We start from the raw sequence: 21,878 nt of genomic DNA, 5'->3' as shown, positions 1-21,878 counted from the left end.
ATTAGCATTGTTTTCAGTCTCCAAATATTTTTTCAAATTATCTCCAAATTTTGGTGTCAGTATGTGTCTATGTGCTTCTATATATTTATATTTTTCATGGTTAGATATATTCCAAGAAGTTTTTTCCCATATCACAGCTCATTTTAGATATACTTTTAATATATCTGTATTCTCAAATAAATTATGGTCTTCTCCTATTAGTAGAACTGAGATTAGAGTTTATCCAGTTCCCCTACAGCACATTTTGGCTTGTTAAATTTACATCATAAATTGACAGCCTACTTGTACATATAACCACAGAATTAAGTCATTATTGACCCTGTGGTTTCAAAACTTTTTATAAATCTGATGTAATAAGAAGCTAAAGAAAGCCCTTTTTTAACACTTTCATGTATTGTCTGCTAACAAAGTACAGTCTGGGGTATGTTACAGTTCTCGACTGCACAGTATACGTGCTATTTTGGCTTCTGCATGGGAACTGCTGAGTCACGGCCTGAACCTCTGACTGATCACCTGAGGTGAGCAATGAGTCAGCCATGGGAAGCACAGGTGAAGGCAATTCACCTGTGCTGCCAGAAGGGGTGCAGCTTGGCTCCGCCTCTCCTAGACCCATTTAAGAGCTGACTACTAGTAGGGAAGGCTCTCCTCTGGAGATCCACTCCACTGGAGTTTCCTAAGCAAGCCCAGGATATGGGTAAGCATCCTATCTTTTCTGCTTTGGTGTAATGACTACTTAGCCAAGCTTTTTGGTATACTATAACATCTGTATATTCATTGATTGTACAGCTTCACATGCTAATTACTTTTGTTTTCTTTCCTACAGCATAATCCTATAACACTCAATTATAGAAACAGGGTTGTAGAAAAGGCCTTTCAGCTCCACCCTAACGCTTTCAGTTCCCAAAAGGAGCCAGGATGCAAATGCACCACTGAAGGATTTTCATGTACCTACCTCTACGCCACTTGGCAAGAAAAGAAATTTTCAGCCTTAGGGTAAACAATAAAAGAAGTATCACAAAATATATTCTGTGAGAATCTGCATCTGGTACTGGACTTTAACTTTTCAGGTTTTACAGATTGTAAGAAAATTACTCAACTTCACTTTTTTATTATTGTAAAGGCATTTTCCATTTTACAAAAGCTGACAAAGAAGAATTACTTCCTTGAGGAACAAGACAAGGAAGATAATCTTAATTTCTAAATGTCTGTGCAAGGTATTAAGCAGTGTCCCACATGTAAGTGCATGGTGATAAAGTACACGGTGCCTTTTCTCCCAGTGTATTTTATTTTCTGGATGTTTTTCACCTTCCTGAATTGCAACCAGACAACGGAATGGCATCAGAAGCATTTTCGTTCATGCTAATAATAAACTTACAGCTGATTAAGCACAAAAAATACATACGACACGTACATATTCATGACATAGAGATATCTTTTATATTCATTTCATTTGGAAACAACTCAAACTTGACTGTATTAGTACTGTGTTCATCAATGTTTGTATTACCTCTATCACATTCCAAAATATAAGTTTTCATTACAAATTGGAAGCCAAACAAAAAACTCAAATACTAAGAATGTATTCATTTCAGTAACATGTAAGTGACTAGTAAGTGACCAAGATCTTTGAAAAGCCCATTATAATTTGTAATGCTTACATGACTCCAGATCACACTAAAAAATTACAGGGGGATTGAAACTAGATGATATTTGAGGTCCTTTTCAACCCAAGCCATTCTATGATCCTTTGCAGTATGTCTACACTTACCATTAATCAAATAAAGGAGAGAAGGAGTTACCAGTATTATATTTACTTGCTGACTTTGTCAAATGTGGGTGAACTCCAATGAACTTCATCTACAACATTCAATACATTGAACAACTGCAATTACAGTCACTCCATATTCCTAGAAAGGCAGTTTAAGAATCACAGGTAGCAGAATATTCTCCCTGAAAAAGTCTAGCTATATTAACTTAGATTACTGTCTTACTTTGAAGCCTGAATATTATTTAATTTTATAGATGTATGACCACAAAATCGACAGACAAACAGGTGCATATCTTATTTTTAATGCAACTAGGAATATGGAGTTGAGCATCTTATATTTAAAAGAGTTTTTCAAAGTACCTTAGACAGAGACAAAATATATGAGACATCCAGGATAACACAGATAGTAATAGCACCCAGAGGGAAAATAATTATACACATTTGCTACTTAAATGGACAGATCTACAGCTTGTACTAAAGTTGTCTTCTGTCCATAATATACCTGTTATTATTCACTACCCTTTTAGAAGATTTTTGAAGTTCATGTTCCTGTAGTTTCTACTTCTCCACCAAATTACACCAATTCGTCTTCTTAAATATATTGCTATCCTCTAAGGCCACTTTCCCAACCTGCAAGTCATTTCTCATTTTTTTCCTTGTTTTTCTGTAGTAAAGGAAGGTGGCTTTTAGTAAATAACAAATGTCACCTCACAAGTACTTACTAAGGTTTCAAATAATTTTGAATGTTACAAGGTTCAGAGACATATGTTGTTTTGTCTTTCATGGAGATAAAGGCATTATTAAGATACTTTATACCTGAAGGAGAACTTCACACCCAAAAAGCACTCACATTTTTTCCCTAACTGCACTAGTTTGTGTAATGAATGATCTTGTCCATTATAAGCCTCACATCGCTCATGAGAACTTAGATCAAACTCCTTTGGCTTTGGATATGGGAAGCAGTCTCTAGATTTCTAAGGACATTTTATTTAAAGGCTCCACCCCTTCCGGTAGCAGAGATGAATTACCTTCACCTGTGCTCCCATGGCTGACTCATTGCTCGCCTCAGGTGGTCAATCAGAGGTTCAGGTCATGATTCTGCAGTTCCCGTACAATTAGTAACACAGACTTTCCAAACTTCTAAATATAGGCTTCTAACCTTACTACCAAAACTGGATTCTCCTGAGAGGATACCTTAAAGTCTTCTAACTTTTTCAGAATACAATTAAATATATATATATACACACACATTCATATTTAATGTATGAAAAATCTGAGGTATGAGAGTAGAATATAAAGGTGCTTTGAATAAAACTACTATTACATTTAAAACATAGCATACAATAATATTTAACTTCATTTGAACTGAACAATCATGTAAGTTGCAATTACTTGTCACTTAAAAGCAAGTCTACACACAGTATCAAAGACAAATATGTTCTTCCTCTTTCTATAAAAAACAGTTAATCACACACCACAGCACAAATACAGATAACAAAGAGCTTCCATTTATAACAAAGGTTGATTTTGGACCCAAGATTGTTTTATCTGGCATATTAGCAGTACTACAGGAAATCATGCTCAATTTAGAATGCATGATGTTGCAAGATGCAAAACATTATCAGATTTCCCATGCTGCATGCTGCTGCTCTGGGTAGTATCTAGAGAGTGATAACAAAACCCAGATGCAAATCTAGGACATTATTTTTTAGATTTTATTAAGTTATATATAATTTCCTCTTTATGTTGTTCAAATACCATGTTTGCAGTAAGTTTACTAGCAAAGACAAAAAATATATATTTTTGTCTGATTTAGAAGGTCACTAAACTTCAAAGGCTTTCATTTATTAATTGTCCTTCTACTGTCTGACTTTACAATAACAATGCACTCAACTAATAACTGTAACTGGTTTTTTTTCAAAAATCCCATACTGAGCATTTCACAAATGTAAGCATTTGCAAAATAAGAGCACTGAAAACATAGCAGATTAAGTGTAGGACACTATCTCTAACTATTTAAAGAGCATTTACTACTTCCAGCTTCACCCTCTTCTCCACACCACTGAGAATCCCCTAAATACATATACCACCTTTCAAAAACGTACACTTATCATGTTACTGTTTTCTTTGTCAACTGATATATATGGGGAGCTAGTCATTTGCATTCAGAAAGACTGCAAAAACATTACATTTGAAATATATGCATCTCTACAGAATATTTCCAATTAAGTTGAGCAATGAGTTAACCACAGAATCACCAAGATTGGAAAAGACCTCTAAGCCCATCTAGTCCAGCTGTCCACTTACCACCAAAATTTTCCCACTAATCCACATCCTTTAGTACATCTAACTTTTCTTGAACATCTCCAAGGACAGCGATTCAACCACCTCCCTGGGAAGTCTGTTCCAGCACCTGACCACTCTTTTGGAGAATAATTTTTTCCTAGTATCCAGCATGAATCTCTCCTGGTGCAACTTGAGGCCATTGCCCTCAAGTACTATCGTAAATCATACAGAAGAAGAGGCTGACCTCTGTAGTTGTAGTGAGCAGTAAGGTCTCCCCTGAGCTTCCTCTCCTCCAGACTAAAAAATCCCAGTTCCCTCAGCTGTTGTTCATAAGCCTTGTGCTCCAGACCCCTCACCAGCTTAGTTGCCCTTCTCTAGACGCACTCCAGGGCCTTGATGTCTTTCTTGTGGAGAGAAGCCCAAAACAAAATACAGTACTCGCAACACAGCCTCCCAGTGCTGCATACAGAGGGACAACCACCTCCCTGCTCCTGCTGGCTACACTATTTCTGATACAAGCCAGAATACCATTGGCCTTCTTGGCTACCTAGGCATAATGCTGGCTTGTGTTTAGCTGAGTGTCTACCAACACCATAAGGTCCTTTTCTTCCACACAGTCTTCCAGCCACTCTGCCCCAAGCCTGTAGTGTTGCTTGGAGTTGTTGTGGCTAAAATGCAGGATGCAGCACTTGGTCTTGTTGAACTTCATCCACTTCTTCCCACTGGCCTCAGTGCAGTGATCCCGCCTGTCCTGAACTCTCAGAAGGGGCTTCCTACCCCCAGGCAGATCAACACTTCCTCCTAGTGTGGTGTTGTCTGCAGACCTACTGAGGGTGCACTCAATCTTGTCATCCAGGTCATCAATAAAGATATTTAACAGGACACTCCCCCAGTTCTGACCCCCAGGGAAAATCACTCATCACCAGTCACCAGCTGGATTTAGCTCCATTCACTTCCCCTCTCTGGGCCTGGCCCTTCAAACAGTTCTTTACCCAATAAAGAGTGTACCTGTGAGTGTCCAAGCCATGAGCTGGTAGGAGATAAACCATGTCTATAGTCTACATTGTTCTTAAAAATACTACTTAAAGCAAAGCATGACAGAGTAGCTACAGTCTCCTCTCCTGTTTCTCCTTACAGTCAGTCAATCTATATTGTCACAGCTAGACCACATCTAGCAGCCCATCTGTCTGCTTTGAACTACATGGTCTGTATCTCAGGCATATTCATAGTCTAAAATTCAAATTAAAGATTTTCTCAAAACTGTTCCTGAAGATAATTAATTCATTTTGAAGTTTTAATGCAGCTTAGTAATAAACAGCAGTTCAAAACAGTAAGTGGCATCTTTGGCTGAGTAATGTACGTGTGATGAAATAAAAGTCCTCCAGTGTATGGTGTGGCACAGGGGACAAAATTTGGGTAAAAATTTACTCAAATATTTATTACTTATTACAAATATTTATTAATTAATACTCAAGAAATATTTATAAAGAATTATATACCTTTTTGAAATTACCATTGGTAAAATGTTTCATGAAACACACATACATTCATAAGTGGATGTGTATGAGTGATTAACATTCATGAAATAGATGAGTGGGATTCTGGAAGTACCATCCAATGACATTCCAATTGAAGCTTTGATGTTTACAGATTCAGAACAGCTGAGATAGAAGATAAAGACATTAGATAAAGTAAAGAGTTTTCATCTTGGACACAGAAATTTAATTCCTAAAGAAGTTTAGGATGGATCTGTTTTTTTTTTTTTTAAACTTCCCCTTTCATGTCATTTCAACAATAAGCTAATTTCTTTGTTTACTGTTATGAACCACTATGAAATTGTAATAACTGATGCAAGTATAGAAATAAGGTTTCGTTTTAGCATAAAAGAGCACTTACTAAAAGCTCACTATTGCAACTCAGTCACTAGTTTTCAACTATAGCTCATGCTGAAAACTTAGCTTTTCATTCTGACAGCCCTGGGATCCTCTGGCTCCTTTTGTTCTTGCAGTCAGCAGAAATAAACTGCTTATGCTTACATATGTTCAGAACAACATTAAGATTGAACAAAATGTTATTTCCTGGATTGTATGCTCTCCTTTTAAAGACTGGGAATTAAATTCTTGTCTCAAAGAAGTCAGTAAGATTTTCTGCTATAATTTCAAACAAACCTAGTTTTCACACAAAAATTAATGCACATCATGTGATATCAGGTACTTTTCATCAGATATTTAAACTAACAGCCTTAAATAAAAACCAGGTAATCAGAAAATTATTTCTTTTGACTCTGTGGATCTAGTCTAGCAAGTAGTACATAAGTTCTATTTCACTTCTAGAAAATAATTGTACAGGCACTGTCATACTCTAGACGGATGCCACATTTTTAAACTGAGTTCAATGAATAAAGGTCTGCTGTACAAGAATATAATGACTCCTTAACATGAAATTTAACTTAACAATTACTAAAATTTTTGAAACACTGAGCTGAGTAATTTCATTTCATTCTAGAAGGTCTTAATAATATTGACTCACTTTGAATTTTTTTTTTTTTTTTTTTTACAGAAGTACTTGATCAATTAACAGATTCATTTATCAATGTATTTTCCATTAATTAGAAATATTTATGTTCATATCATGTGGCAAAAATCATCTCCGTTTCCTCGAAACAGTTCTACTTGTGGGCAAGAAGAGCCTAGAAAAATGCCCTTCAGACTCCACAATCAAAGTCATGCACCTAAGCAGTGTAAAGGATTCTCCAGTCACATTTGACACTGGGGGTCTGCCAAGTGCTCATAGACATGCATTACTTAGGCCCCTCAGCCTCCATTACACACAATATATAGTCCATACAACAATTACTGTGGAAAAAGCCTGTTTTCATAAAGCAATACATAAACACAGAGACTAGTAAAACTGATAGAGAGGGCTAATAGTTTAAGTCCATATTTGACATATTACAGTAAGAAATGTTTTCACATGCTTTTACCAACAGTTAGTCCAACAACTGTTAATACCATTTCAGATTTACTTTTCCTAACTTATTCAAAATAGAATTTTCTGTGCAATGATTCTTCATGTTCCTAGACATGAGACTTCTTAGAAAAATATTTACAACTAAAATGAAGGAAAAGTAAGACGATTAGAATTTCTTGTATGACAAATGCACAAATGGTTCATTTCACAACTGCACAGAACAAAATCGTAAAAACAGTCTCTACACTGGAGGTACAGTGGATTGGTTTTGAAGTTCGTTTCCTCCAAATTTTCCCATCCTCCACAGAGATTCTCAAGAAAAGCATATAGACAGTACACAATCTTCTATAGAGCTAGAATTTCTAAATACTCACAGTATCTAACAGATAAAGAGGAACACTTATTTCATACTAGCCATACAGAGCCATAAGAAATCAGCTGCATTCTCTTCACCTGAACATTGCTTTTTGTCCTGTTATTTGAAGGAAACTAGATAACTACTAGTATTATAACTATTACAGATAAGCTTCCAATATCAAAATTGTTCAGCTCTATCACATCAATTTAAGATTAATTATATCCCAGGCCAGGCATACACCTTGTCAAAACTTTTAAAAAACTGTCCTTCAATCTTCTCCCAGCATTAGCAATGTGCTAACTTTAGTCTAAACTCAAAAAATAAAAATAAAAAAGTAAAAATTACCAAAATACTTAATAAAATGGTTTACATATCCCCATATCTTCTCTGCTGATTAGATTTTCACTGTACCAGAAAAGGCAGGAACAGGTATATAAAGCAATACTTTCCTGCCATATGTGAGTCCATCTTCAAGAAGTCAGTCAAGGTATGCTTAGTTGGTACTTCATCAGAAGTAGTATCTTAATTTTGGGATTTTATGAAACAGTACTGGCTGGTAGCCAACTGGTTGGAAAGCAGCTTTGCAGAGAAGGTCCTAGTGAACAAACTGAACATGATCCAGCCACGTGCCCTCACAATGAAAGATGTCAAGAATTCTAGCCAACATTAGGAAGAGAGTTGCCAGAAGCATGATGTAGGTGATCTCTGCTCAGCAGTGGTAAATGCACACATAATTGCTGTGCGCAAACACACAAATGCTGAATACAAGGTATGGATGCTTTGGAGCCAGGCCAGCAAAGGGCCACAAAGATAACTGGAGCATAGAGCATTTGTTATATAAGCTGACAGTAAGAAAACTGGGACTGCTTAGCTTTGAGAAATGTCTCTCTGATTCTAATCAATGGTGTTGTTTCCTCATAATAATGTGTTGTTTCCTCATAAACATCTTACCTTCCAAATCATAAGGACACAGAACTCAAGAGGGACTAGGATAGAAATGGAAGGAACAGTAACATTCCAGAATGAGAGCCTTTTTTCATTTCACAGTCCTCTCACTTTCTCAACAAGCACCACTGTGCTTCTCAACTTCCTGATCATTCAGAAAGGACTGGGAAGTTTCAAGCTGTCCTGCTACACATCCACCTCTAATTCCTTTTCCATTTTTGATGCTTCAATCCCCACTCTCTCTCCTCAACTTCATCTGTTACTCTCCAGTTTCACTTGGTTTCTCTATGATTTTCTTTTCCCTAGTCCTTCCTCCAACTCCCTCCAAAACAGGGTTCTGACATTCAATTAGGAGAAATAATATAGACTACTGAGACACTGTGGTTATTGTCTGTATATTACCCAGCATCACACAAAGGAAGTGAGTGAGGGGTGTTTAAGTGCTCCCTTATTGGCATCCCTTTACAGACTCTCTGTCCATGAATTTGTCTAATTCCTTCTTTAAACTGTTGGTGTTTTCTATCAGTATAATCTTCTACGGCAGTAAATTCAAGAAGTTTAACATTCTCTAAAATGCATTTTACCCTTTAATCACTTTTAAGCCAAACTCCACACAGTTTGCATCAGTGCTCCTAAATTCTGCACTTGGTAGATAGTAGTTCAATGTTCACCTTCGCTTTTGCCTTTGCAACTGTACAAACTTAAATCAGATCAGAGAATGGTTTGGGCTGCAAAGGAGCTTTAAAGATGATCTAGTTCCAGCTCCCTTACCATGGGCACTCCCACACTATAGAGGGCATGTCCAGCCCACAGCCTGGCACAGCTCGCACTGTAGCCACCCCCTGACCCATGCCATCATGGTAGCAGCTCTGTCTCTGCCCCACCAAGTGGCCTGGCTTGGCCCCTCAGCATCAACTGAACACCAGGGTACTATAAGCCCCACTGAGCTGAAACCAGGGCACAAGGAGAGCGCATTGTAGTACCAGCTCTAGTTAATGCAAATAAGTTAATGTATTTTGATACACTGGCTAAACACAGTCCTGTGAACACCACAAAACACGTAGCTGAGCCTTTCCATTTTGATAAAGAAATTTGAAAATAGCTTTAAAGATTGCTGAAAAAAAAAAAAAAAGTCATAATGTTGGTATACTTTTTATTCTATTTACAGTTCACATAAAAACATTACCTGCACATTGTCAGATGGAAGGTACAGAGCTGCAATTAAAAAAATTGATCTTGTTTCTTTACTGGACTTCTATAAGACCTCCTTTGTAGAGAAAAAATGGCACCCATTGACATTCATCTGTGCTTGCTGAATGTCTGTAGAGACCAAACATCGGATATGAGAACAATGAGGTGGTGGGTGTGTTTTAGCAGTAACAACAGCAGTGGATCACCTACACTGGTACAGATTTTTACAAGCTCAGCATGAAGGCTCTTGTTCATCGATGGCAAAAATGCATAGGTGATGATGGTGATGATTATGTGGAGAGAGAGTGTTTTGTAGCTAAGAATTTGCTCAATAAAGCAGTGTTATTGTGCTCTTTGTATCTGCTGTAATTTCCATGGAAATCAATAGGAGGCATTACTTTTGGAGTGACCAAGGTATCGGCATCCAAAGAGAATTCCACTTCACTCAGTGGAGCCCAGGCAATCAAAAAAGTTGGACATTCATGCACTAGATGTTGCTCCAAGTTCCATACAAGCTTCCCTTGAATAGAGAAGTGGCATTCACAGCTTTCCTGGGCAACCTGTTCTGTCCCTTCCCTGCTATTTCCTCTCCAAACACAATGATTTTTTGAGTCTCTCTTTTTAATTTCACTGCTCCAAGCACTCAGTCATTTTAATCTCTTTTCTCAGTAACTTCCAAAACTCTGCTGTATCACTCTTGAGATGCAGAGATAAGAGCTACACACAGCACAGAAGATATGGAAGCACACAGAGTTTTCACTAACTGAAAAGCAGTGTCCACCATCTTGTTCTCAACATCCTTCCTCATGATGTCCACTGCTCTTCTCTGTGTAGATATATATATTATGTATATTTGCTTCTACCACATACAGAGCCAGCAATTCAGCAATCTCCAAGATTAATTTCCTGTATTGCTACTGACAGATCTGATTTCAGCAGTATGCAAGCCCTAATCAGATTACTGATTATCTAGAGGTACAAGCTTATACTGAAGCTTATCTGGAGGTATCTGCTAACTTGCCTCCATGTACTTTCTTAGGGATCAGTAAACCCTTACATGGAAGCGCTGGTGCTCTTGCATTACACCACCTCTGAACCACTAAAGTTTTAAAAAGGAATGTTAGAACAAATAAGTATTTTAAGCAGAAGCAAAGTACTATGTAATCAACCACATGTGCGTTAGTAATGTGAAGAACTAATATATTAGAACACAGCTGCATTCACTTATCCCTTTAGCTACTATCATCTAAGAAGGACAGCAAGAAGAGAAAAAAAGAGAGTAACAATACTGACCAAAAGATAAGTCATATCTTCCATGAATAAGCAAATAAGTCATAACTACTTCAGTTCCAATTCATTCTTCTATAATACTCTACTTTTCCCAAGTGACTCAAGCTCTTGATTATTACTATTGACTTTTTCATCAATTTTCTGTACCAAAAAAGTTTTCACAATTAAACTGAGCTTCAAAGTCCCTTTTAAATAACTCCTGCCAATGGAGCAAGAAGCCTCGGTGCATTTTGCCCTCTAGTTAACATGCTATAAGGCCAGTACATGTGTTTAACTTTTAATTTTGCTGGCAAATGACCACCTTTGTTTTCTGTGTCAAAACTGCAGCTGGGGGGGGAACGGAACTGAAGTTGCATGCATAATCAGTGATTGTAGGATATGCATGTAAAAGCTTCCCAGCAACTCTGAGCTTAGAAAATATTTGTCATATTTACTATATAACCATAACAGAAGTAACGGGGGGAAGCTGATCCAACTTACACAGACCCTAAGCCCACACACAACCTTAGTACAATGGAATTAAAATGGAAAGCTGTGACCAGCTGGAGAAAGACACTATAGTCAAGAGTGTACATACTACAAATATATTTTTCAACAAAATGGGCAGAAGTTGGGAGACGTCCTTCCATGGTAAAGAATACCTTTTTGTGCGATCCAATTCTTCTTTGAGAATGAATGTTTAACAGAAATATTTGTCCACTTACACTAGCTAGCATCAAGAGCCGGTGAAGCTATGCACTAAATATGGGGATTCTTTTATTCATTGTTAGTGTACTTTTGACACTCTACAATAATCTTTTTGTTGTCACTACAAGAAATACACACAAAATTCATACAATTAAATCAGATGTGCAACTGAATCACACTCAAATCACTGCTTCTGGAACTTGCGCATATATACATGTTGAATTTGTTATTTGAAAACATCAGAAATAGAAAAGCTCTGTATGTTTAACATGTTACTTTGCATTCTTAAGTAAGCATGGATTTCTTGTTTCATAAAGCTCTCTTGTTTCAGAGAATTCCAGACTATTCACATTCCCTAGTATTGTAGCCAGGTTTAGAAAATGCACCAAACAGTTATCACTGCAACCTAAGTACACAAGTCGATCTGAGAATAATGTGTCCTATTTATCTCTATGGAAACTACAACAGATACAAAGAGTACAATATCACTGCTTGACTGAACAAATTCTTAGCTACAAAACACTATCCACATAATCATTACCATTACCTATGCATTTTTGCCAGGGATGAACAAGAGCCTGCATGCTGCGCTTGTACAAATTGGTACAAGCGAAGGTAATCTGCTGTTGTTGTCACTGCTGAATTTCACCACCCACCTCACTGTGCTCATATCAGCTGTTTGGTCTCTACAGGCATGCAGTAAGTGTCGATGAATGTCAGTGGGTGCCATTTTTTTCTGCATGGAAGAATTCAATTACATGCCTTTACTTCATACCCACTTCCATACCAGACAGCATTCAATCTGACTGCCCCTCCACTGCCATCTGTCTCATGGCAACAACACGTAATGGAACGTTGGCAGGAAGGTTCAGCCTCTACTACCATGAGACCAACATCCAACTCTGACACCATGAGCCAACATAAAAAAATAGGAGGCGTTATGTTCAAAACAGCCTCATATTTTATCATAAATATTTAGAAGCACAATAATTTATATAAATGATGCCATTCAATTCATTTTTTCTCCCAGCCTAGAAGTACAATACCAAATGTACAAGAATTATTCTTCATTCTCAGTGCACAATACACTCCAAAGAAATTAATATAGATGCATTCCCTTATAATAGAACTATCCATATTTTTCTGTAGAACAGACTTATAGTCTGTTGTTCCAGAATGAACAGAGGAATCATACAGTTGTGTTCAACGTCTTTCAGCACAACACAGAGATTGTCCAAGTGAAAACTGCATCTAAAATTCTAAGGTTTTATCTGAGGAGGTTGTATATGTGTAGAAAAGCAAAATAAATCCTTATTCAGCTCTCACTGGAAGCGTGCAGAAAACCAGTGCCTCTGATTTATTATTCTTGAACTTTTCACTGCCTACCCACAACTTTGTTCCACTTTCCTATAGTAGCATGAAAAAATACATTACACTTAAAACTGTTCTCTAAACTCTTCTGATGAAAAATTATTCTTTCTAACTGACCTCAAACACTGCCCTACTCATCAGATAGGTGAAGAATTACAAGATATGTCCATTTGCTATAAAAATTGATAGTTATAAAAATAATGTTAAAAACAAACATTTTGTTCACATTTGGTAATCTTTTTTATCGTACCTTAGCTCCGTTATGACACAAGTAGAAGCACATGTGGGTTGTGACTGGAGAAAGGGTTGTAATGGCATTTGGATAATCCACTCTGTAGGAATATTCATCATTCTTCCCGAGGTTTCACAAGAGCTCCCTGGCATAATACTTCTACAGCTGCTTTAGAGTTTAATGTTATTACAAGGTCTGATTCAAAGATAATGTCTGCTAGAGGAATCTGGCAGGGAGAACAGTCTAAAGCAAATCCGTGTGATGCTATGGAGCAACTATTAGAGAACCTATCAAAAAGTTGAGGGCAGTAACTGCTGTATCTTTTGTTTTTTGTTCAACAATCCTGAGACACCTTCCTTATTCCTCAGGACAAATATCACAATAATTCAAGATACTGTGTCTGGAAATCCTATCACTTCCTAGCCAAAATAAATCCTAAAAATGGAAAAGAAGTAAGGTCTAACCTCCACTTTAACCATGGTACAGAAGCAGTCCAAAATTCATTACCAGTTTCTTCATTATCTCTCTTATTTATACATTTGGATTAAGAATAACAAAGCTGCATTAAAGCTGAAACTATGAGACAACCAGCAACTACAGCAGCTGGTATAAGAGAATAATACATAGTCATCAGCAGGAGTCCACTCATTAACTAACTTTATTGGCAAGCATCAAGGAAATCTCTTTCCTATTTTGAAGATATGAATGGAGTCAGTATAAATTTTAGCAAACAACTTAAGTCTGTATTTGACATCTGCAAGCAAGATGTTGGCTGTACTAATGTTAGAATAGCCTGTGGTGTAAGAGCTCTCAGATACTATGGACACTGCTCTCATTCAGAAAGAAAAATGTTCACTAGGTATGGGCTTATTAACTAATATAAAAATAGGAAAAGAACAGAAAATAATCAGCTATACAAACTGTTTTATATTAGCCTGTCTTTGCATCCTATTACTGTTCCTGACCTACAAGTCTGGACTTCAGGAAAAACAAACGAAAAATCTTTACATTGGGAATTCATTACTGCCTTTTATTCCAAAATGTGATAATCTCCAAAAAACGTCAGTCCACGTAGTTGGATAAGAAATCAGAACATGTGTGGGTGAATAACTTCCTCCAGCTTGAACTAATTAAAAATGATTGTTTGCTGTATCATTTTAAAGGGGATTTGTAGAACAGGTTAAAGATTCACTGTTCTGATTTTAGTATTTCAAGTTTAGTAAGAAAGACTCCTGGGGGGAAAAAAGAAAAAAGGAAAAAAAAAGAGGAAAAAGAGGAAAAAGAGGAAAAAGAGGAAAAAGAGGAAAAAGAGGAAAAAGAGGAAAAAGAGGAAAAAGAGGAAAAAGAGGAAAAAGAGGAAAAAGAGGAAAAAGAGGAAAAAGAGGAAAAAGAGGAAAAAGAGGAAAAAGAGGAAAAAGAGAAAGCTGTAAGAAGAAAAATGAATACTAAGGATTTTTATATTAAAATATATCTTACATTTTTACTTGTTGCTTAGGGAAAGTCTCACATTCTTGTACAAGATCCACCTCTCAGTTTTGCTGTGATTTATTCAAGTCAAAGTGTGTACACAAAATGGAGATTTATGGCACTAGTCAGACTGGACAATTCTACCCATTTCCAACACCTTATCCAGAATTTTAAACATTACGTTTTCCTTTCTCCTATTTTAAACCTAAAATCCACCTAAATACTCTGCTTTCACTTTCTCAAGCGATTATTAAATTAGATGGAATCAGGATGGACAAAAATTTGAATGTAAAATGTTACAAATAACCACACCGTATCTTTACCTGCAAAGCTACTTATTAGCATATAGAATGAATGTGTATAAAAGAGCATAGATATAACATACCATACTGCAGTTTTAAACTAAATTCTGAAAACTCACTTTAATAACCCATGTCCATAGACAAACTAAAAAACATTGACCAACCAACCACTGTGACATTCTGCTAATTTTATGTTATTATTCTATATTATTGATGTTCACCCCCCATTTCCCTTTGACTTCATGAGCTTCTAATCTACATCACCTGTTAAGAGTCAACTTACACTTAGGATTTTTGTGATGTGAAGGAACACCTGCACTTCCTGAGTTATCTCCGTTGCTCTCAGCAGCTGACACCACAGATCATGTTACAGCACAGTATACCAGTTTCCTATCCCCATCCCTAATATTGGTTATTCCTTTCTAAACTCTTGCTACTTTGTCTCTCACATCTCATGTAAAAGAGCATGCACCAAGGGTTAACTTTTCAAAGTAACATTATATAGTGCTTCAGTAAGTTTGCCAGGGCCATAAGTTAGGTGTATCTTTAAGAAACAACATTAGAGGATGTGCACGTCTTTTTGGTTCCCATACTACTATTTTATGAGAAATTCTACTTGAATAGTTAGCATTCATACAAAGAGTAGAACAAGATATGTAGCAGAAACAAAAACTTAAAATTCACTCCAGGTTTCTGACCACAATAAATCTTCTACTGACTTAAAAACTGAAGAAATAAAAACAACCCACAGAATTACAGATTGTTCTCATGTTTGAGGTGCAAAATGTTCTTGAACTGTTCTGTTCTGAGAAACAACATGGGAATTCACTGTGATGTCTCAAATTCTGTTTTTCAAAGCATTGCAGCTCTGTTACATAATCTTCTCCGCAGACATCTGACTGGTGCTAACAATTAGAGTAACACCATCCAGCAATACGGGTATTGCCAAATAACTGTAGCTGGAAAAACAAGAGTTGTTAAGTCTGAAGGTATAAATCCAGGGTCTTGTAATACTTTCGTACATCATATATCTCCTCTAGGACTTGATGAAGTCACACTTGTCAAACTTTTTGCACTGCAAAGGAATTCAGTACCTTTTGCCTGGGCAACACTGAGTTCTACACAGTGATAGCACCGCCTAGCAGCTGTGACAGATCTCAGAAAGAAATTCAGAAGACAGTAAATGTCTTTAAAATTTGGCAGGCCAGCACTTGAACTCATCTGTGATTATGTCCCATCATCACTTTATTAACATGAAATTAGATGTACTAGAGCTCCTCTCTGAATCACCAGAACTTATAAGAGTGCAGCAACAGTGCAGCATATGAAAGCTCAAGACTCCCTTTTTCTCACTTAAGATGATCACATCCCTTCACTATACAAGTTTGGGAAAAAAATGAAAAAAAGCCAAATCAGTATTTTTCAGTCTTTCATGTTTGCCACTAATTCATCGACTAACCAAAGTGTAATTCTGGGAGGGATTTTCTCCCTGGGTTATTCTAGCATCCACAGAGATATAGTTCATCAATGGTCATTTATCCTCATGCAGTAAGATTAGTATTAAAGAACTTGAGACATTCCCCCTGCCCCCCCCCCCCCCCCCCCCTTAAAAATAATAGTGCATCATATTTTTAAAGTTCAATACACCCTAAACTGACAAAAAATTCGTTAATGCCAAGCATTCAGCCTACAGCACAGCATCACATACTACTCGAAGTCAGACGCTATTCCCATGACTCTATTTTACTGCACCAATCGTCTATCCTTACTGAAGTGCTTTTAGCTGGGCTAAAAACGTAAAGAACATCAAGGCACCAGAAGGGTCACTGAGAGCTTAAGATGGTTTTTAAGGCTCTCCTATAAGCTCCTCTCGGTCCGACCACGTCCCAGCAAGCAGTGCCCGCCGATCTCACAGACTGGGGGCTTCCCATCGCTCTCCCCGTTGTCACGGCCGCTCCCCACCCCATGTCTCCCTCGGCCCCGGAGCGAGACGCGAGCTGCTGTCACTTCGGGGCTCCCTCTCTCGTCACTCTTCCCGCTCCCCGGTACCTCTTTGCGGCGGCGGCGCCGGCGGCGGCTGGCCCCGGCTGCAGAAAGCAGCCAGGAGCAGGAGGAACGGCAAACTTTCCCATACCATCGGTGCCGGGCGGCCGAGCTGCCGGCCCATCCCGACAAGCGAGTGAACTACCCGAGAGCCGTGAGCGGGCCCCGGTACCCCGGACAAGGAGCAGGACACACCCCTGCCCCTTCCACCCCGCCCGCCGCTCTCCGCCCCACCGCCGCGGGACGGCTCCGCGAGAAGCCAAAGGGGCCGCCGAGCCCCGGGGGCAGCTGCGCATTGCGGGGCAGCCGAGGGCCGCGCGCCGTGGGAGGCACGTGCCGTAACTGCGGCTGCTGGTGCCCGGCTCTCGCAGCCCACCCGGCCTCCTGGTTATCTAAATCAGGTTATCTAAAAGATAGAAAAAGACTGGCTATCTCGGAAGTCATTTTGAGAATGGAAGAAAATACACAACAAGACTGCGAGCCTGCTTGTAAGCTTATTGGAGAAGGAGATAATGGATGGCATTTGCTAGAAAAGCAGAGCTCAGCTGAGATACGCGGTGTCTGCAGGAGGTGCAATGCCAAGCTGCACAGTCCTGCTACTGACTGCACGGCCACTCTGCATCACCACAGTCCTTCAGCACAGTGCTTCCAGCTGAGCATTCTTTGTGTTTCATACTGAGATTTGATAATTGTGCATGTTTCCCCATATAAGTACTACAGTATGTATGCACACAAACACATCTTTGCTTGCTGAAGTCAACGTTAAACAACTTTTATGGGGACATCTGGTGTCCAGAAAAACACATTTGAATTTGATGCATTGCCTATTTCATTTCTCAAACCACAGCCTTTTCTGCTGTCATTTCTCTTGTTACACCAAACCCGAATTCATGGGGACATTGCATGTTGTGTACAACAGAGTGATGCATCCAGCAACACAGCCTGTTTATTCCCTTGCCTTTTATTCTGTGCTGAGTAGACTTGTTCTCTCTCTTCACTGCAGCCGCTCAGTTCTGTGGTTTCACCCCACATGGCCTCAGTTCTGGTGCCTGTCAGAGGGCACCCACTGCTTCCGCGGCTGTCTGGAGGCCACTGCTCCTTCTCTCCCAGGAGAGTGCAACAACAATGATGCTCTTATGCGGCTCAGCCATTTGTCACAAGCAAATGGAAAATACTCAGTTCCCCTTGCCAAGAGCGGCCTTCTGCACTTCTTATAGAGAAACCCAAATTCAAGATTCATCTTGATAGTTTTCATCTCAAGAACTATTTGCTTTGTAATGGAAGCATACAGTCAGATATGAGAGACAAAAAGGGAGCTATTTTTTTATGGCACTTTCATAGTTTTCTCTCTGACTCTATTTAGTCCATCTAATGTTTCCATGTCAGTAACAACTGTTCTTAATTTCTCCTGACTGCTTCTCCCTCTTTAATTCCCTTCACATTAAAAAAAAAAGAAAAGAAAAAGGAAAAAAGAAAAAAAAATTACTTTATTAGAACCACTTCACCTCAAACTCATGCCTGCAATTTGGAGAATTCAGTGCTGGTTTTATTGGTAGGGATTTACCTAAATCTACACCAGTTTGAGTCCAGAAGCACTTTCATCAGATGCAGCAATGCTGAGATTATTGAATGAAACATGGTGGTGGCTGCTGTGTGCCAGCTACCTTAGCATAGGTTGTGAACCCCTCAGCTGCAGAAATCCTTCCCAGAGTTTCAAGAGCTGTAAGCACAGGGGATGAGTTTGAGATAAAACTCCAGAGACAGAGTAGAAACTACTAAGCAGGATCCTTCTGCCTTGTGCAGAAGTCCCCTCAGATCTTAGGTCATAGGCTCAGACATGGATTCATCTCTTTCGGAGACTGCAGTGAGTTATAATTTTGGCTCTGTGTTCAAATGCCACTCAGATCTTGTCATCCTCTTCATTCATATCCCGAGATGAGTCAATTTCACTGTTGTCAATGCAGCTTCTAAAGTTTCTGTTACTCCTGAAAACAAATCTAGCACTACTTCAGTGTCTGTCCCAGTATGTTTTCCTCCTTTTAGGTCTCTGAAAAATCTCCCAATGACTCATGAACTATTCAGATCAACAGCAGATTGGTTGTAGAGGTCTCTGCTTCCCAAAAATATTAATATTACACCAATATTAAACCCAACATTTGTTATTTACTTAACCTTTTCTCCAAATCAGCTTTTCCTGCTGTTGAACCTGTGTAGTCTTTAATATGAGTTGCCATTGTGAAAACTTATTCCAGATCAGCTGCACTGTTGTCATACTCAGGTACCTAAATCACCACTCAGATCCAACATTAACACCTCTGTAACCATACACCATATCTGCTAAGTGTAACTGTATGAGGACAAGGAAAGGCAAGATATGTTAGGATAACCTACTGGCTTAACTCAACAACTGGAAATAATTTTGTCCTGTAAAATGCTGATCAGCAGTTAAGCAGCAGCAAGTAGGCCTTGCTCCTGAAAAGGAGAATATGGGAAAGTAAAGATAACACCACAGACAGGGCATTGGTCTCACTAACAGGGCTCAATTCCACAGCACCCAAATAAAACAAGAGCAGGTCTGATGCAAATAACTAGGAGCAGCCAAGAGTCCAAATCTCCAGTCTGGTTCATAGAAGGAGACAGTTCTGAAGTCAAGCCAGGAAGCAAACTCTGTAGATCAGGGTCACTGCAAAGCAAGGCAGGCAGATCACAGGCAGAGACCAAGAGCAAAGGCTTAAATGTATCACCCATGCAAAGCCCCAACAAGGTATCTCCCAGTGCATATCTGTCACTGTGCCCCAACACATAGCTAGACCGGTTCATGGGTGTCCTTGAGCACAAGCAGTCAAACCCATAGAAATGGGGTGAAGAAATTGTTGGTGTAGTTAGTGCCATGACTAGCAAAATGGAGATTGGTATGAAGCTTTTCAGCTCTAACACTGGGTGAGGTGAGAACTGCTGGGATGAAAGAAGTGTGTGAGTCAAATCAGGTAATGGCTTATGCAGGGACAAACATCATTTAATATCTTCACGAACTTTGCATTAAAAATGAGAGGTTTTTTTAATGAGTTTTGCTGAGAATATTGCAGAGGATAATAAATGTGTACAATTTTTGTTCTTGATGACTGAAGTAATAGAAAATTAGAGAATACTAATACTCAATAATACAAGATTCATCATCATGCACATACTGAGTAGCAGTAACTTCTTCTTATGAAAATTAACAATAGAGACTCTAACCAGGTGAAATTCCTGAGTGAACATGACTCACAAAGTGTTTTTGAGTCACCAGAATGATAGATCTATGAAATAAGCTAGTGCCTAGGATACATAAAGCTTAGGATCAGATAAAACATTTCCCATGAAGATATGAAAATTAACACCGTTGTACTATTACATCCCACTTTGGATATCACAGGCAATTGTGATCACCCATGTTCAAGAAGAATGAATTTAGACTCAAACGGAACAGAAGACTCGGGGAATGGAGGTATATCTCAGATATAAACATTAGGAAACTTTGATTTGTTTAACCTAGTAAAATGAAAATTGAAAGATGTGAGACAGTTCTAAATATATCAGTGATGATAATAGATGGAATTGTCACAAAAAGAAACAAAATGTAAGCAAGATATAAATCAGGTTGGAGAACAGTTTCTAATCATTAGGCATAAAAACAGCCTTCTCTTAGAAGACCAAGAGGAGAAAATGTATTTAAAGATATAAGTTGGCAGATTTATGAAAGTGGTTCTATGACACACTTGGCAGGAAAAGACAGGATAAATGAATTTTATGACCTGTGCAACTTTGTCCTATGTTCCTAAGAGGAATGTAATCAAAAGGCAAAATAAATAAAAGTAAAAACAGTGTATAAAGGTAAAAGAATCTGATACAGCATTTAGGAGAAGCTGAAATATGTAAATCACAGCAATAAAAGATTTAAACCATTTTAAGGGCAAGGTGAGATGTGATCAGTGATTTGGACTAACATCAGAAAGAACTATTGATATCCTCATGCCAGGGTTCTGCTCATTCAAAGCAGCTATTAACAAAGGGGAAGACAAGAGTCATGGCTGAATCAGGATCAAAACAGGCAATCAAGTTCAAAATGAAAGGGGACATAAATGGAAATCTAACACTGGTAGGAAAGCATTCTTCTGAGACCTTTTGTTGCTGGAGTCATTGAGTATTTTCAGTTTACAGGCTAGTATGCTAGCAGATGCAAATCGCTGCAGGTCAGGACATAATGTTGTAAAACTAAAAGGGGAAAGAAAAGAAAAGAAAACAAAAAAAACAAACAAACAAGGAAAAGTAGATCTAGGCCAAGGAAACAGAGTACATGTAAATATGATAATTCGATGAGAAGGGATATGAGGGATGACAGCAGTAGTGACTGCATCTGGAGGATGCAGTCAAGGGTCAAGGGCAGTAAGAGATACAAGTGGCATTAGAATGGAGCTCTGTTATATGTCAGTACCACACCATTAATTAGCCAGACTGTGAATCTCATATACCTAACCCATCTACTGCCCTTATTTTTTATTAACTTTAACAAAGCCAAGTGCTTATCTATTAACACATCACAGTTATGGGCATAAGGAACAGACAGGAGTCATGGTCTTGGCTGATAATGGATTCTGTGTAGTATTTGTAAGAGCTGCTCATTTCTTGACTTCTAATAACTTTCTTTTTGAACTGTTGTTTTTTCTGACTCTGCTGCTATTTTAAATTGCCTATATATATATATTTATTTATTTATTTTTAAAAAGCTAGAATTTAAGTGACACAAAATCTTTTCAGTTTTAGAATGCATTTAAAAATAGTCTATATTATTCATTTACTTGGGAGATCTGTTGCATGTGAGAAACTGCAAAAATTGTTAGAACTGATTAATAAGAAGTGTTAGTATCTACTAATTTTGCCCTGAAGTATAACTTTGCATCTAGATGAGGGTTATTTGGCTGAATCATC

General features: G+C 38.2%; 1 protein-coding gene across 7 annotated transcripts in view; it reads right to left on the bottom strand.

Annotated features, from left to right (window-relative positions):
- Positions 1–17,114, bottom strand: part of LAMA2 (laminin subunit alpha 2) — a 322,448-nt gene extending 305,334 nt beyond the window's left edge. For 4 of the 7 annotated variants that reach the window (XM_052671039.1, XM_052671048.1, XM_052671059.1 and 1 more), the window contains exon 1: positions 16,917–17,103. In XM_052671039.1, coding sequence (XP_052526999.1) covers positions 16,917–17,034 — 118 coding nt within the window. In that variant the 5' untranslated portion in view covers positions 17,035–17,103. Of the gene's footprint in view, positions 1–16,916 lie in introns of all 7 variants that reach the window. The other 3 variants (XM_052671093.1, XM_052671082.1, XM_052671101.1) reach the window with 2 other exon arrangements.
- Positions 17,115–21,878: the final 4,764 nt, after the last annotated feature.

This window comes from Tympanuchus pallidicinctus, unplaced genomic scaffold (genome assembly GCF_026119805.1).
Source record: "Tympanuchus pallidicinctus isolate F22 unplaced genomic scaffold, pur_lepc_1.0 scaffold1, whole genome shotgun sequence".
In the NCBI taxonomy this organism is placed as follows: domain Eukaryota; kingdom Metazoa; phylum Chordata; class Aves; order Galliformes; family Phasianidae; genus Tympanuchus; species Tympanuchus pallidicinctus.
The sequence above is the reverse complement of the archived record's forward strand: the minus strand, read 5'-3'. Positions and strand labels throughout refer to the sequence as shown.